Source organism: Poecilia formosa, unplaced genomic scaffold, assembly GCF_000485575.1.
Source record: "Poecilia formosa unplaced genomic scaffold, Poecilia_formosa-5.1.2 Scaffold370, whole genome shotgun sequence".
In the NCBI taxonomy this organism is placed as follows: domain Eukaryota; kingdom Metazoa; phylum Chordata; class Actinopteri; order Cyprinodontiformes; family Poeciliidae; genus Poecilia; species Poecilia formosa.
In genome coordinates, this window is record NW_006800309.1 from 174,515 (window position 1) to 188,875 (window position 14,361).

Consider the following 14,361-nt stretch of genomic DNA (forward strand, 5'->3'; position numbering starts at 1 on the left):
TGTGGTTCTGTAGCTGTGAATTTTGCTTGTAGTTTAACTGTGTTATTTTGTTCAATACTAGTTTTTTTTTTTCTAACTGAACCATTTGATTTGTGCAGAGCCTGCAGTGAGTAATGGGGAATTGTTTTTCTTTTGTGTTCCCTTGCAAAAGTTTTATATTATCTGGACAAAGCTGTGCATTTTGTAAGAGAAGCAAGCATGTCAGCATTCATACAATTCCTGTTCTGTCTGTTTTAACTCAGCAATATTATTCACTAGTGGGGATATTTCTGGGAATGACTTTTGGTTTATTTTTAACATTATTATGAGTCTTTTGGCCAAATGGACATTGGGATCTGGTTGGTGAATCCTGAAGGTGTTTCTCCCCCAACGTCAGATCTTCACCCAGCGAGCCTGAAAACCGTTATTGAGGTTGACGTTGTTGTGGAATAGATGACAAAACTTATTTTTTAAATGTAAAAGTCTTTTACAATATTTCTTCCACTTCAAAATTATGCACCATTTTGTGCTGGTCAACTACATCAAATCCAAATTAAATCTTTGAAGTTTTTTTGTTGCAATATAGCAAAAACGTGAACACGTTTAACACATCTGCAAGGCACCGAATGTGAGCCCCTCGGAGCAGCGGAGGCTTATGGGACTTGTAGTGTTTCCGTTTGACAGAGCATGGCATAAACACAACACAGGCAGCATTCTTAAGCCAATGTGTAAATCCTCACGAAGTGGGACTTGTGGTTTATGTGTTTGTGTGCATGTGTTGCTGAAGTGTATTCATAAACAAATTCATATGGAGTCTTATCAGATACGTAGAACATGGCCACAGGCACGAGGGACGGAAATGTTTATGCCTCTGACAAGTCCGAACGGTTTTGGTGTACACAGACGAGCCGAGGCCTGCGCATGTGTGGTGGCACCTAAAATCGAGCTTTACCTTCAATAAGTGTGCTTTCAAGTGCTTCTTAATTTCCCATGTGTGTTTGTTTAAGTCCTGGGCTACATGAAAGAGCATGTGATTTAGTGTTCATGAGTTAAGGTACTGCATAAACAAACTAATTCACTGTGCGGGTCTCTCTGTTTACTCTAAAATCCCTCTGTTTACACGACCAGCTGAGATAAGAGTGTAGCTCAAACTCACTGCGTGCCCGCCTGCTTTTTTTTTTTTATTCACTCGGTTCTCCAAGAGCTGAGAAGAAAAGGTATTGTGGGGGTTGAATGACTGCAGATGCATGCTGGTCCATAACCTACAGGTCAATGCAAGCATCCACGCTACATTTAATTCTTTATTGTACAAGCTAATCTTTTGCACTGCTGTAAACTGTGAGGCTTATGCCCTGTTGCACATATTTCTTTCAGAGTTGATGTTTTTGTCCGCTCACCATTAAAACGACAAAAGCCCCGGCAGCCCGATGGGGAAAGGCAGCGGCCTCCTAAGCCAGGGGTCTGTCCATCAAGGGAATCCTTGATAATGAATAAAGTCTGAGGATCTCTATGTGAGGCCAGTTACCGTGGCAACCATGGGTGAAGGCACAGGTGACCAGCCATTTTGTTGGTAGCGGTAACAGTCTGGCTATGCAGACGTACAGCAGGCCAAGGAGGCCGTCAAGCCCCTTTAGGTTTCCTCGGTGTGTGAAATCTCTTCGAAAACACCAACGGTATGAACACACACACACACACACGCGCGCACACACACACACACGCACACACACCCACACACACCCACACACACACGCACACATGCATGCAGACTGGCTGAATTTCTTAGCTCAATTCCTGTTTTATGAAGCATTCAGTGGCAGAGGTCCAGCTGTTGTTGTAACTCTCGCAGCTAAAGTCTGATTGCGTGTGTAATGTGTTTGCCATTTGCTTTACTCACGCAGCTGGTCGAAATGTGTCTGCAGGCCGTCTGGTCCTGGAACCGAACACACCATCCGGGCCTTCTGGAAGGTGCTCCACTTGTTCACTAAACTCCTCTGACCTCCGATGTCGTTCTGCAACACAATTTAAAAAGACTTAATATGTTCATGTAAACCTCAAGCTGACAATACGACACATTTATAAGGGTTCTGGATGCGTATTTGTGCAGAAATACAAAGAAATGAAGGACTTCATCCTCACACAGGTTCTAGCTGCTTCACATTACATATACTCTACTGCGCAAAAGTTTTGAGTTATTGTCTGTTTATGTTATGGTTTCTAAGGAGCCACAAGCTGCACCCTTGCCGTCTTTCAATGTTTTGATCAATAACTTTCTAGGCTTTCGGAAATTCTGACAGGTTTTGTTCACTTATTTTCGGTCCACGATTTAAGCATTTTTTAGAAATTCGTTTTGTCATTTTTATTGTTCAACCTGGAAATTATTAAACTTTATTCAACAATTAAAATGCTCCTAAGCAATAAATCAGATTTAGAGTTTTAATCCCACTGAATGTCGATCTTTTGAATATATGTACGCAGATATATATCAACTTAACCTTTCAATACTATTCCAATTTATGGAATGGGTCTGTAAAAGAATTCACATTGAAATTGATATCGGCAGTCTGTCGCAGAGAAATTACTTTGACATTTTATTGTTGGGTTTTCCAATTGCAGAAGAGCTGTTCACTGAAAACCAAAAGCCGCACGCATCTGTCGATTGGATAAAGGCTGATGCTTCTCTCGGGACTTTTCTTCCCGTTTCTTTAAAGACACGACATAAAGACATTTCAGGCACTGTTAATTTCCAGGTCTCCACGCTCCTTTTGTCTTGTACTTTTCCACATTTCTTGTTTTTATAGGCACACACTGCACAATATGCTGTCATGATCAAGTGCAAGAAATGAACCGAAAATAAGTAAAGCCCAAAAGAGACCAAAGAAACTTTTAAAAGACCCTGAGAAAGCCTTAAATACAATTGGTCCATATCCTTTTAATCGTTTAAAGAGGGTCTTGCTGCTTGGAGGTTTAACACATTAAAAGCATTTTAAATTAATGGTAAATACCAATTAACGGATATTCATTCTGACATAATTTCTGTGGAAGTCCCAGATAATAAGACCCACTGCAGTATTACAATACTGGCAACTGAATATAAAAACCTACAACCAACTTATTAGTAGTTTATTCCCCAAGAAACATGTGAACATTTAAAGTTTTATAGACCAAACGAGCTTTAACATTCAAGCAAATAAAAAAACTGTTTAAGAATGGTCAGTATTAACGAGACTCTGTATAAACAACCTTCAAACATGCCAACGGGGACATTCGGTTGGACACAGAGTTGGTGACTTCAGCACACACCCCAGCCTGTGCAGACCCACTAACCTGCACGTATGCACTGGCAGGAAAATACCTCTGCCAAAACATCACGCAGACCACCTCCGGTCTGATCTGTGCTCCATCTCTGCTCACCGGACACACATCGTACCTTGCAAACTCGTGCCACTCTGGAGTAGAGAACCTTCCCGGCCGCCCCCTCTGCCTCCTGGGCACGCTCAGTGAAGAACACGTAAACTTTATCATCCTCTGGGTTATCAGTTTCAGACAGTGGCGCTACCCGCACAAACTGGGCATCTGGAGACACACACACACATAAACACACACACACACACACACACACACACACAGAGAAAGATAGCTAAATTACAGCAAATCAACTGTGGAGCAGCACAACTTCGCTGACGTCACATTTTCAATTGTGTAACTGAATATGGGAGAATGACAGCAGAGAGACGATGAAGGTGGAAGTGAGTTTACAGAGAGGAGAGGTGATTGGTGGTTATCGGCAGCAGACATCAGCGTACTGGTCTGATAAAACACCGACCGGGTGAGCAGGATGATTGTAGAGATGCTGATTTGGATCATGTGATATTACATTTACCTTTTTGTTTACCTTCAATATTTATTTTTTCAAAATGAGACAAAATGAGGCAGTTGTTAGTGGGTTATAATTCAATAAACATTGAGTAAATTCAAACAAGCTGCTGGAGAACAATTAACTTATCCCTAGTGGTGTCGCTGTAGAAGTTAAAGCAAATCAGTTTCTTTTGGCAGCTAATTGCATTTTATCAAACTGACATTTTTAAGTAAATGGTTTGTGGTTTTGCTGAAACTGTTCCCCCCCACCACCCCCTCTGTTTTGATATTCACAAATGTGCCAGCAAAGCGCCGACATGTTCTGACACGACTGCAGCGTTGGCTGCCTGCTTCTGTAATCAGAAGAAGCTTAACTTGTGTTTTCTGCAGGTATAAACTGAACATGCACACAACAGTAAAGCAATCGACAAATGTGGACAAAGAAAAAAAAATTCAACTTGAACTACGTCTGAAAATCTTGTATGTTCGCTTTGTCAAAAAAAACAAAAAAAAAAAACATCACAAACTCTCTCAACTGACTCCCAGAAAGGAAACGTCGGATCCACAGGAAGATAAAAGGAAGGTTTAAGGAATAACAAGCTAAGTAGATGTCGGCTTTTATGACAGGATCCAATCATCGTTATTGGTTCATATCCCAGTCGGTCCAACTTTTACTGCCTTCTCAGATTAGAAAAGTATCAAAATAGTAGACAATTAATGTTTTTAGAACCACAGAAAGAATCACGTTAGTATTTCATTAAATTCTGCTCATGTCTTCATAATACTGCACTGTCTAAATGTTTATATTAATCTGTTGCAATGTATTATGCAGGTTTGAAGCTTGTAAACACAGTTCATGCAAAGCATCATCAATTACAGAAAGGTGGATTGGATCAGGCGTTAGAAAAAAATTTGACTTTTACATATTTTGTACTATAATTCCACTGATAATTAAACAAAATTCTTAGTAAAATTATCAATAACTAACTTAAATAATTGTTAAGGTTTTTTTTAGCACTTGCTTGAGTTTCTCAAACGTGTTTCCAGTTGTGGGACTCACCCTGCAGCCAGGTGGAGTCGTACTGCTCTGTACGGATGACGTGTCGCCTGCCGAGGCTCCGAAAGAAAGCCGAGTCTCGACTCATGAAGTCCGAAGTGATGCCGGCGTATAACTCTCCATCTAAACAGTAAAACCAGTGATCACATCCTTATTCAACTCTGTTAAAATGAGACACATGCTCAGAGTTAGCATGATTCTCTCATTCACACATTGAATTTCTTCCTTAGCTGGACTTACTGTAAAAATCAATGTACCCAACAGACTACAGATGTTTACAACATATACGACGGGAAAGCTTTGAAAACAAAAACATCCAAAACACAGTCAGAGGCATGCGTTTGCAGACAACACTGCCACTGCCCACCCACATGCTGTCTGGCTGCTTTTCTCAGGTTAAATGACCAATTCAGCATCGAATGCTTTTAGCAAGCTTCATAAAGCCTTAAAATAATCCGACATATTTGTCATCAACACCTACCCAAAACCGTCAGTCACGTTGCATCAAGTGCATGCCACGAAGTGGGGACATGATATGTGATTCTCACTATATGATCTTCAGAGACAGAAAGTTTTACTGTGTGACGGTGTTGACAGAGAAATGTAAAGATGTAAAATGTATATAATGATCTCACCTCTTTTATTTAAAGCAAGCAACAATTAGACTAACTTAAAAATATTGCTGGACTCGGTTTTTCTTAAAAGTGTCCTTCTGCTAACTTTTAGTATGCAGCAGCATGTGGGTCAGTGTTGCAATTGTTTGGCTGGAAAGAACTTGATCGTCGTAACATATCCCTGACTTAAAAAAGAAAAACTTCAAACCGTAGGCGGAAAATTAAAACTACACCTTGTTTTACACTGATAACTCTAACCAGCATTTAATTACATTGAAGAATAATTAATATTACCAACAACCGCAGAAGCCGTTTTCTGGAATGGGTCGTAGGGGCATTTCCCTTTCCCACACTCTGTCTGGCTGTAGGAGAGAGTTTGGTACTCTGCCTTAAAAAGAAAAACCACACAGTCGAGATTAAACGAGCAAATCTGCTGAAACAGACACGAGTTTTGTTAGGCATATTAAAATAAGTACATCGTAAAATATCAAAATAATCCTATTCACTGAGGCGATGAGCTCTAAGAAGGTTTGAGCCAGCTCATCACACATGGCTGCCACACACACACACACACACACACACAGAGAGAGAGAGAGAGAGCAGCTAACTGAGGCTAATCAGGCTAAGTGCAGGGAATCTACAATGTGTGAAGTCCAGACTTAAACTGGCCAGTACCACCGGCTCCTCTAAGAGCCGTGTCCGCTCTGATCTCACAAGGCCTTTCATGGGATTAGCTGCTTTCTGACACACATATCTACTGCAAGACACACAAACAACAATCAGCACTCTACTAAAGGATTGCACCCAGACATGTGTATAAAAAAACCGGTCGGAGACCAATCCCCAAAGTGTCCCAGAAATTCTTGTGTTTTAAGTGAATATTATGTGTGGGTGCATATTGGAAAACAAACCACATGTACACACCCGTCTTCTAGATGTGCTTTACTCTGTATTTGACATTTAAATGTCAACCAAGTCTCAGGTGTCTGGTGAGCTGCACAATGTTGCCACATATTAAGGACAGATGACATTAGGCAAACCCTCACAGGTCATGTGGGCATGGGGGAAGACACCACATCTGATATTTCAGCAGTTCAGGGGGCTCCATGTGGGGGACGGGAGCCCGATCACACAGGGAAGATGGAGGCTAGGACGAAACTACGAAAATACCTGCAGATACATTTAACTTCTCTAGTCCTTTCTCTTCATAAATATACATCAGTAAGGAAGGTTCTCCAGAGGATTTCAGACTTTATGAACCTTTTTCACATTTTGTCATCTTCAGTAACAAAATGTGTTTTTTTTATTTACCCAAAAAAAAAAAAAAAAAAACTTGGATCAAACCTATAAGCCATAAATAAATGTGCTCTCAATTACTTAAATAAGTGTGTCATTAAAGTGTGTGAATATCAGTGTGAGATATTGGGAAAAAAAGATATATTAGGCACAGATATATCTCATTTCTAAGAAGCACATTGATTATGTCCTAAGTCATATAAGTATAAGTCCGAGTTTATATGCAATTTTACTTTGATCGTGTGTGTGTGTGTGTGTGTGTGTGTGCGTGTGCGTGCGTGCGTGCGTGCGTGTGTGTGTGCAGTTTTACCTGGTGGAAGATGCTGGTAGCTATGAAAGCACAGCGGGGATTGAAGGCCCCGGTGCCACACACGTACAGATGCGTCTGATTAAAAGGCTGCAGAACTCGCAGGAAGTTCGCGCACTCCAGCTGTCCAGAGACACAGATGCACACAGCAGCTCACCACAATGCAACAACCTGCAGTGTTTCGTATTGGAGTGTTCAGCAACAGCAGAATAATTCATTTATTTCAATCGTAGTCTGTGGTTCTAAATGTGTTGGCTTGTTTCTTCCTGAATCTTGATTCCCCTACCAGTGTCAGAGTGTTGTTTGTTTACAGTTCCTTAAATGAATCGGATTCAATCAGCTTCAGTTCCGCAGCAGATTGTAATCTATTGCGCAACTGTTTCGGGGTTATTGTTGCAGAACATTTCAGGCAGGTCTCGTTGGGTAGTATTGCATTGCAGCAAGCAGCAAAAATAAAAAAAATAAAAAGAAAAATGATACAGCCTGATCTGTCAGGCAGGAGATTTTAATCTGTGCAACATTCTGACTGAAATCACGTTCTGAGATGAGCCGAATGATGGTTTACCTACGTAAAACATGGAAGCTCCTGTTTTAAAAGTTGCTGTTGTTATTCAGTCACATGTGTTTGTACTGGAATCAGTGAGTGTGTCTTGAATCACCTCTGAATCCTTCCCAGCCATGAGACATTCTTGGACCCGGTCCGGACTGCCTGGCCAGAACAGCTACAGGGGAAGAAAGACAGAGAGAGGAGGGAAAGAAGGAGGGAAGAAACAAGAACAAACAGAGAGAGAGAGAGAGACATTTAAAAAATCTTTTTCCTGTTCAATTTTGCGTTCCTGCTCGTGCTACGTTTCTGATAAACAGCTATTGGAAGCAGCAGGTGCTCTGACGGTCAGCCAGAAAGGGAGAGCCAATAGCACATGACTAATCTGGATGAAATAAGCAGAGCAACAGCTTCAGGGAGGAGAAAAATAAAAACCAACTGGCAGCATTGATGAGTCCTGATAATGGGCCAAACTGTCAGGGCAGCAGGGATCGTGACAGCATGACTAATTCACAATTTGACTGCACCTGCAGGAGGAGTTGGACTGCTTTTTATCGAGCGGCATGCACTGAGAAGTGCCCAACAGCAGAAATAAAGAAAGAAAGAAAGAAATAGACATGAACATTTAAAGGAGAGAATGTGGACTTCTGGGAAATATATTTTATTAAACAAACTATTGAAGACGCAGCGTGTTCCTGCCCACCTTTTGGGATATTTCTCTCCCAGCTCTGCACATCTAAAAACTTACCTGCATTGCAACTGTAGCACATAAATAAGCTTTAATAAAAGATCATGCAATTCACTAATTTGCAGAGTGGATGACTAATAGTTGTCCTGTGAACAGATTCTCACGCCTGAGCTGAGGATCTTTGCAGCTCCACCAGATTTACCGTGGACCTGTAGGTGGGTTGTAATATTGACCAGATTGTTAAATTAGGTTAAATAAGTTCAACTCTGTTTTGAACTTTTCAACAACTCTCTCCTGACCCGTCTGCTGTTCCTCGTGTCCATGGCGCTGTTTGTTCATTAACGTTCTCCAATGAGCCTCAGCGGTCTTCTGGGCCATTATGGATAAAGGGGCCGTAATGCAAATGTCTGCAACTATTTTCCAAATTGTTTGTGAAAAAAGAAAATCTTAAAAGGAGAATTATTTTCCAGCAATACACAATTAGGCACTATTTTGTGTTAGTCTGTCATAAAATTGTAATGAAATGTATTGAACCATGTGGTTTTCATTTCATAGGACGTTATAAAGTTTAACGGCAGAGTCAGTGTTCCACATCTAATGGAGGTGATTCAGTTTCAGGGTTCATATTTAGGGTGATGAGAGACAACGAAAGGCCCTACCCGACTTGGTTGCTCTGACTCTGTTAAAGTGTGTGTGAATGTGTGTGTGTGTGTGTGTGTGTGTGTTTTGAATGGTGGGGGGGCTGGAAGGATGAGCTCACTCTAGGTTCAGGTAAGATCATCTTCCATGAAACGTGTACTGGAACAATAGAAATGTTTGACTTCACTAATAAAGCAATCAGACACCGCCCAACATAATCACATTAAAACATCACTCTTTTTTCCACATAAACTAAATAAAAATAAATTTAAAAAACCCAGGATGGGTCCAACCCCACCCCCTGACTCTTTTCGATGACATCAAAACTGAGAGGAAATAACTGAGCTCTTGATAATGTGCAAGCAAGAGAGAAATAGAGGCTCCAATGGCAGTGACATGACTAATCTAACTATTTCCCTGACTCAGTCATTCCCTCAGAGACCAGAGTCGTGAGGCTGAGATAGAAGTGATATGACCATGAAAACTGCTAAAGCTGCTCTGAAAAAGTACAAGGAGCAAACAGTTTCTCAGAAAAATCACAATCCTTCAACCTCCAAGATCTATAAATGCTAATGAATACTTTAAAAGGTGCATGATCTGGCACTTATTAATTGGTGGTCGAAGCAGAAAGTCACCACTCTGTGGAAAAAAAACAAAAACAAAATAGTGACACACAGTCAAATAAAGCCATTACTGAAAATACTGCTGGTTTTAGGAAACAATTTTAGAATGTCCCGTAATCGTTCCCCGATGCAGTCATCCCCGCAGAGCCCGCTGCGGAGCCGAGATGATCAGATTAGATTAGTGACCGCACTCGGCCTAATCTCCAGTACCACACACTGACAGGAACACGGACCACCGCTGGAAGAGTACCACCAGGTGAAGGCTGTGGTTAATGGGAATTTATCCTGCTGTGGAAAGCATGCTGGCTGTCATCTTAAACCACATGCAGGAAGAGTGAAGGGCTAGTAAATCAACAGCAAAAAGGAAGGAAAAAAAAAGCAAAACAAAAAAAGATGGAAAAGTGTTGAAAATGTCAAAAGTTCTGCTGCGAAACCAGAGAAGGAGCAACAATGAAAGGAGAAATTTGAAAACAAAAAGCCACAGAAATGCAACCCAACCCATGGTGACCTCTCTGGGTGATGGTGGCTGCCAGCTGTAGGCTCTCAGAAAGAGAATGCCCTGAGTGTCATGTGTGGTGGTTGCGAGGTGGTGAGGAGAGACGCAGAGGCCCAGGTTGTGATAAAGATGATGATAGATTTAATGAAGAAAGCTCAACAGTCCAGAGCTTTCTTCATTAAAGAAAGCTCAGGACTGAGCTTTCTTTAATGAAAGAGAGAGTTAGCACACAGCTAATTACCGTAGGAACTGAAAAACTAAGGACTGAAAAAGAGCTAAACCCAACACAGGACTTTACAGTTCAACTGTGATGGCAGGCAGACAAACGACATACGTTTGACAAGGATCCGACAAGAGACAGAGACAACAGGAGGACTTAAATACACAGGGAGGGTAATCAGGTAACTAGACACACCTGGGAAGCAATCAACGGGAAGATGCAGAGAGAGAGACTCAGGACAGAAACCCTTAAAAATAAATACACAGAAACACGGATCATGACACTGAGGTTTTTTCTTTTCTTTTTTTTCTTTTATTTTTTAACTGTAGCCTCATCAAAGTCTCTGAAGGCGATAGTTAAAGTTCGGCACGCTGCCCTGGGATGAACTGGGGACAGTAGATATGCCAGAATCAATTCTTTCAAGAGTTTCCAATGTAATCACGCAGTGTTTAAAAGTTTGGACAAAAAAAAAAAAAAGTGAACATAGCACTGTGAATATTAACAGCATAAGAGGGGAAAATAACTGCACAAGATATGAAATGGTATAAACAAATTATAAATACTGTATGTGAAAATGCAAAGCGTAGAAAGCCCGCATGAAGCTAAGTCATGAGTTAAAATTATCTTTCCTTTCACTGGCAGAGAGCCGGGCACAGTGGGTGGCTGGCTGGAAGAACCGGTGTGTCCGTCCGTCTCAGAAGCTGTTCGTCTGCTCGCCTACCTGTTTGTCCCCCTGACGGCTTTGCGTGCACGTCTGACTGATGAGGATATTGATTTGATCCGACAGATCACGCTTATGAAAAGGCAGCGCTGTCGCTGTCCTTGCTGTGACCCTGAACTCAGCCAGCCATTAACGTGTTTGTCTGGCCGTTTGGATGTGGTGTGAAACATCAGGGTGGCGAATGCTGGTTGCTTTATTTCCTTCCTGTAGACAGTTTCCTCCCATATGTACATCTCCATGAATATGAGACCTGCTCAACTGATTTTGAATTTGATGTTGTTTGTGTGAGAGTGTAACAAATATCCACATCAGTGTTTGGTGAGTTTTGTTGCACCAGTGCCTGCAGCATGGGAACGAGATCATCTGGGGTTGTTACGCTTCTTGCCGGAGGGATCCTCTCCACACCATCACTGATTTTACACAAAACTGAGACTTTCTAATGCATTTGTGCGTTTTGTCCATTTTGTCCATATGAATTTTTTAAATAACAAAACCTTAGTTTAAAAATACAAAAAAAACCTTAGGTTGTTCTTAGGTAGATTCCAAGTAACAAATTGTCTAACTCGGATAAAAGATCAGCTGACTGAAAGTTCCCATTTTGTTCAATGCCAGTTAAACAGAGGCAATGATTATCGAACAAACATACTTAGACTTTTCTTCTCAATTCTCTCCATCAAGTCCAGTTTATGTAACTTGTCAGTAACTTCTGATCCCGACTCAAATCTGGACTCTCGTGGAAAATCTTCTTTATGTTCTGGAATTTTACAAAACTCAGACCTGTCGTGCCATCCGCCGCACTAAAACACGTTTTAATGCATTTGTTTCTTTACCCTTACTATTGTATTACATTGTTTAGTAGACTCTAATAGAAAGCTGTAGACAGCTTTTAATTGTTTATACGAGTTCAAAAGTAACACTGAAATATGAATCCTCCAACAAAAAGCAGTGGGATGATCAGGCTCTGGTACATTACATGCTTTCATGTTGTTTTACAAAAGAGATGAAGAAGGTTTTGGAAAAATTAACAATCAATTCTTCTGTTTTGTTTACTCTTTTCATAATTTTTTCCACTCCTCCCCAGAAACAGTTAAAGAAGATGAAAATGATCCTTCCCCTGCTATGATTCTCTTTATGTTGCTTAATGAAACATATTTCAATAAAGAATAAGTAACTAGAAATGAAGGTCCAGAGAACGATTTGTGTTGCTGTAAGTTGCTTACAGGCGTCAGGACAGATAAGGGATCCTGATGGGATATAAGTGAGAAAGGTGTGACTTTGCTCTTAAATTGTCAGTGATTACCTCAATCAAGTTATCAGATTCGTAAATCTGCCGTTATTTGACACAATTTCGGGTGAAAACAGTTTACCCTATGCCCATACGCACACACACTGAATGGTTATCTTCCTTTGGTTTATTGGTATGTGTGCGTCTTCCACTTCATACCTTCCGCGGGTTCTGCGTGATGTCATCCAGACTCGTAGAGAGAAGATTATCTTTCATGGCCACATATAGACGCCTCCTGTCCTCATCAGGCAGCAGGGAGTGGAGGTCTCCTGCTTCCAAAGGCAGCGTCAGCAGACGGCCATTTTGAATGAGCTCTGCAGTGGAGAAGAAGAAGAGAAACACATGACATAAATATAACACATAACATAAGACCAAGCGTAAGCAGAGAAGGCTGAAACTTCAGCAAATGCACCAGAAAATGTGAAATTAGTGCTTAACACTTTGGCTGCAAGGCCCCAAAAGGTCAAAGGTCCAGAAAGAGGGATGCTATTCTGGACTTTTAAAGTTATTATATCCTGTTCAGGTTTATCTTTAAGATAACTCAGTATTTATTAGCCTATTTGATCAATCCAGGTAGCTTTTAAATCATGTCTAAGCATCAGAAAATGTCTCCAAAGCTCAGAGTGAATTACCAAAACTAAGCATAAAGACTGGGAAAGAAAGACCTCCGCAGACCAGCTGCTACCAACCAGAAACTCTAAAAACTGATGTTTTTCTGGTCGAGGAACGCACCATGCCAGAAAGTGAACTGGTCCCACCAACCACAACCCTCTTTAGTGTGGAAGCTAACAGAAGGAACCCTCAATGTTAGCTATTTTTATGTCGGAGAGATCTTTAAAATGAAACTACAGCAAGCATAAACGGTGTGAGACAGGAAACTACTTTCCACTTTTAAACAGTGAGAGGATAACGTGAGGGGTGAATGTTTTGTAGTAAAACTGCATTGTTGTTTTAAAACAAGGTTTTATAATCTCTATGGGCTTAAACACAGAATGTTGTTTTCAGTTAGTATAATTGGACCCCCTGCCATTTGCCGTAATCCCTCATCTACTGTCAATGACATTAAAATGTCTGTAATCATGTTCTTATTTTAAAATGATATAAATAATATATTACAACAATTCTGCTTTTCACATGCACCTCTAGTCTAATATAGTTTATGAATCACTGCATCAAATAAGGAAGGCTAGAAAGCAATGCTATTAATTAATGAGGTTAATTCATAGAACCTTTTAATAATTAGTAATTATTTTTTTTAAATTTGTGTAATCTAAAAATGAACATCGTCAAGTCAAAGATGTACATCTGTATTAAATGATAAAAAGTACTTTGTATTAGTTAAGTTTCAACTCCAGTATGAATGAAACAAAATATAGTAGAAAACACAAGATTTATAAAACAAAATTAAAAGTGGGGAGAAATCTGTGTCAACAACAACAACCAGCTTTGACGCAAAATATTGTTTTACTAGTGATCAGATAAGCAGACAGACAAACTTTCCCACACCTGCAGTTTCTATGAGATGTTCATCTCTTGGTTGTTTTTTGTTCTGCTTCATCTGGACTCTCACACTAAACAAAAAAGTTGAAATGCATGTTATATGAACACACACTTACATCTTGATATGCTGTACTTGTGCTTCAGACAGGCTGTGGGATAACAAGGGATTCTGAAATGACTAATGATGAATGTACTGATTGCATTTTTTCTAAAATGATTACTCTGTCGCACTATGTAAGCTATGAGAACTATGATGAGGAAGATTGTTGGATATCTGAGTAAGGACGCAAATAGCGCGCCGGTCTGTTTTGTGCGTGAACCATCAAAAGAGCCAAGCGTCCTTCAGTGGATTAGAGTTGGCGTCAAACAGCAAAGAGGCATCGGCTTTATAACAGTGGCAGACGGGGCTTCACACACTGGCAGCTCCTAATAGTACGCTGAAGTACACAGAGTTTTTGAAACACATTTGCCTTATAAAAAAAAAAAAACTGGATGACATTGTCGCGCTGCGTTGGTAAATTACACTGAACATGTTCC

General features: G+C 40.6%; 1 protein-coding gene across 2 annotated transcripts in view; it reads right to left on the reverse strand.

Moving 5' to 3' along the window:
• The window catches only part of sema3h (sema domain, immunoglobulin domain (Ig), short basic domain, secreted, (semaphorin) 3H), a 67,586-nt gene that overhangs the window by 22,703 nt on the left and 30,522 nt on the right, over positions 1 to 14,361 (reverse strand). For both annotated transcript variants that reach the window (XM_016662373.1, XM_007575131.2), the window contains exons 2-8: positions 12,484 to 12,638; positions 7,768 to 7,830; positions 7,112 to 7,231; positions 5,800 to 5,893; positions 4,895 to 5,014; positions 3,407 to 3,552; positions 1,874 to 1,988 (exon numbers count right to left, since the gene is read on the reverse strand). In XM_016662373.1, coding sequence (XP_016517859.1) covers positions 1,874 to 1,988; positions 3,407 to 3,552; positions 4,895 to 5,014; positions 5,800 to 5,893; positions 7,112 to 7,231; positions 7,768 to 7,830; positions 12,484 to 12,540 — 715 coding nt within the window. In that variant the 5' untranslated portion in view covers positions 12,541 to 12,638. The remainder of the gene's footprint in view (positions 1 to 1,873; positions 1,989 to 3,406; positions 3,553 to 4,894; positions 5,015 to 5,799; positions 5,894 to 7,111; positions 7,232 to 7,767; positions 7,831 to 12,483; positions 12,639 to 14,361) is intronic.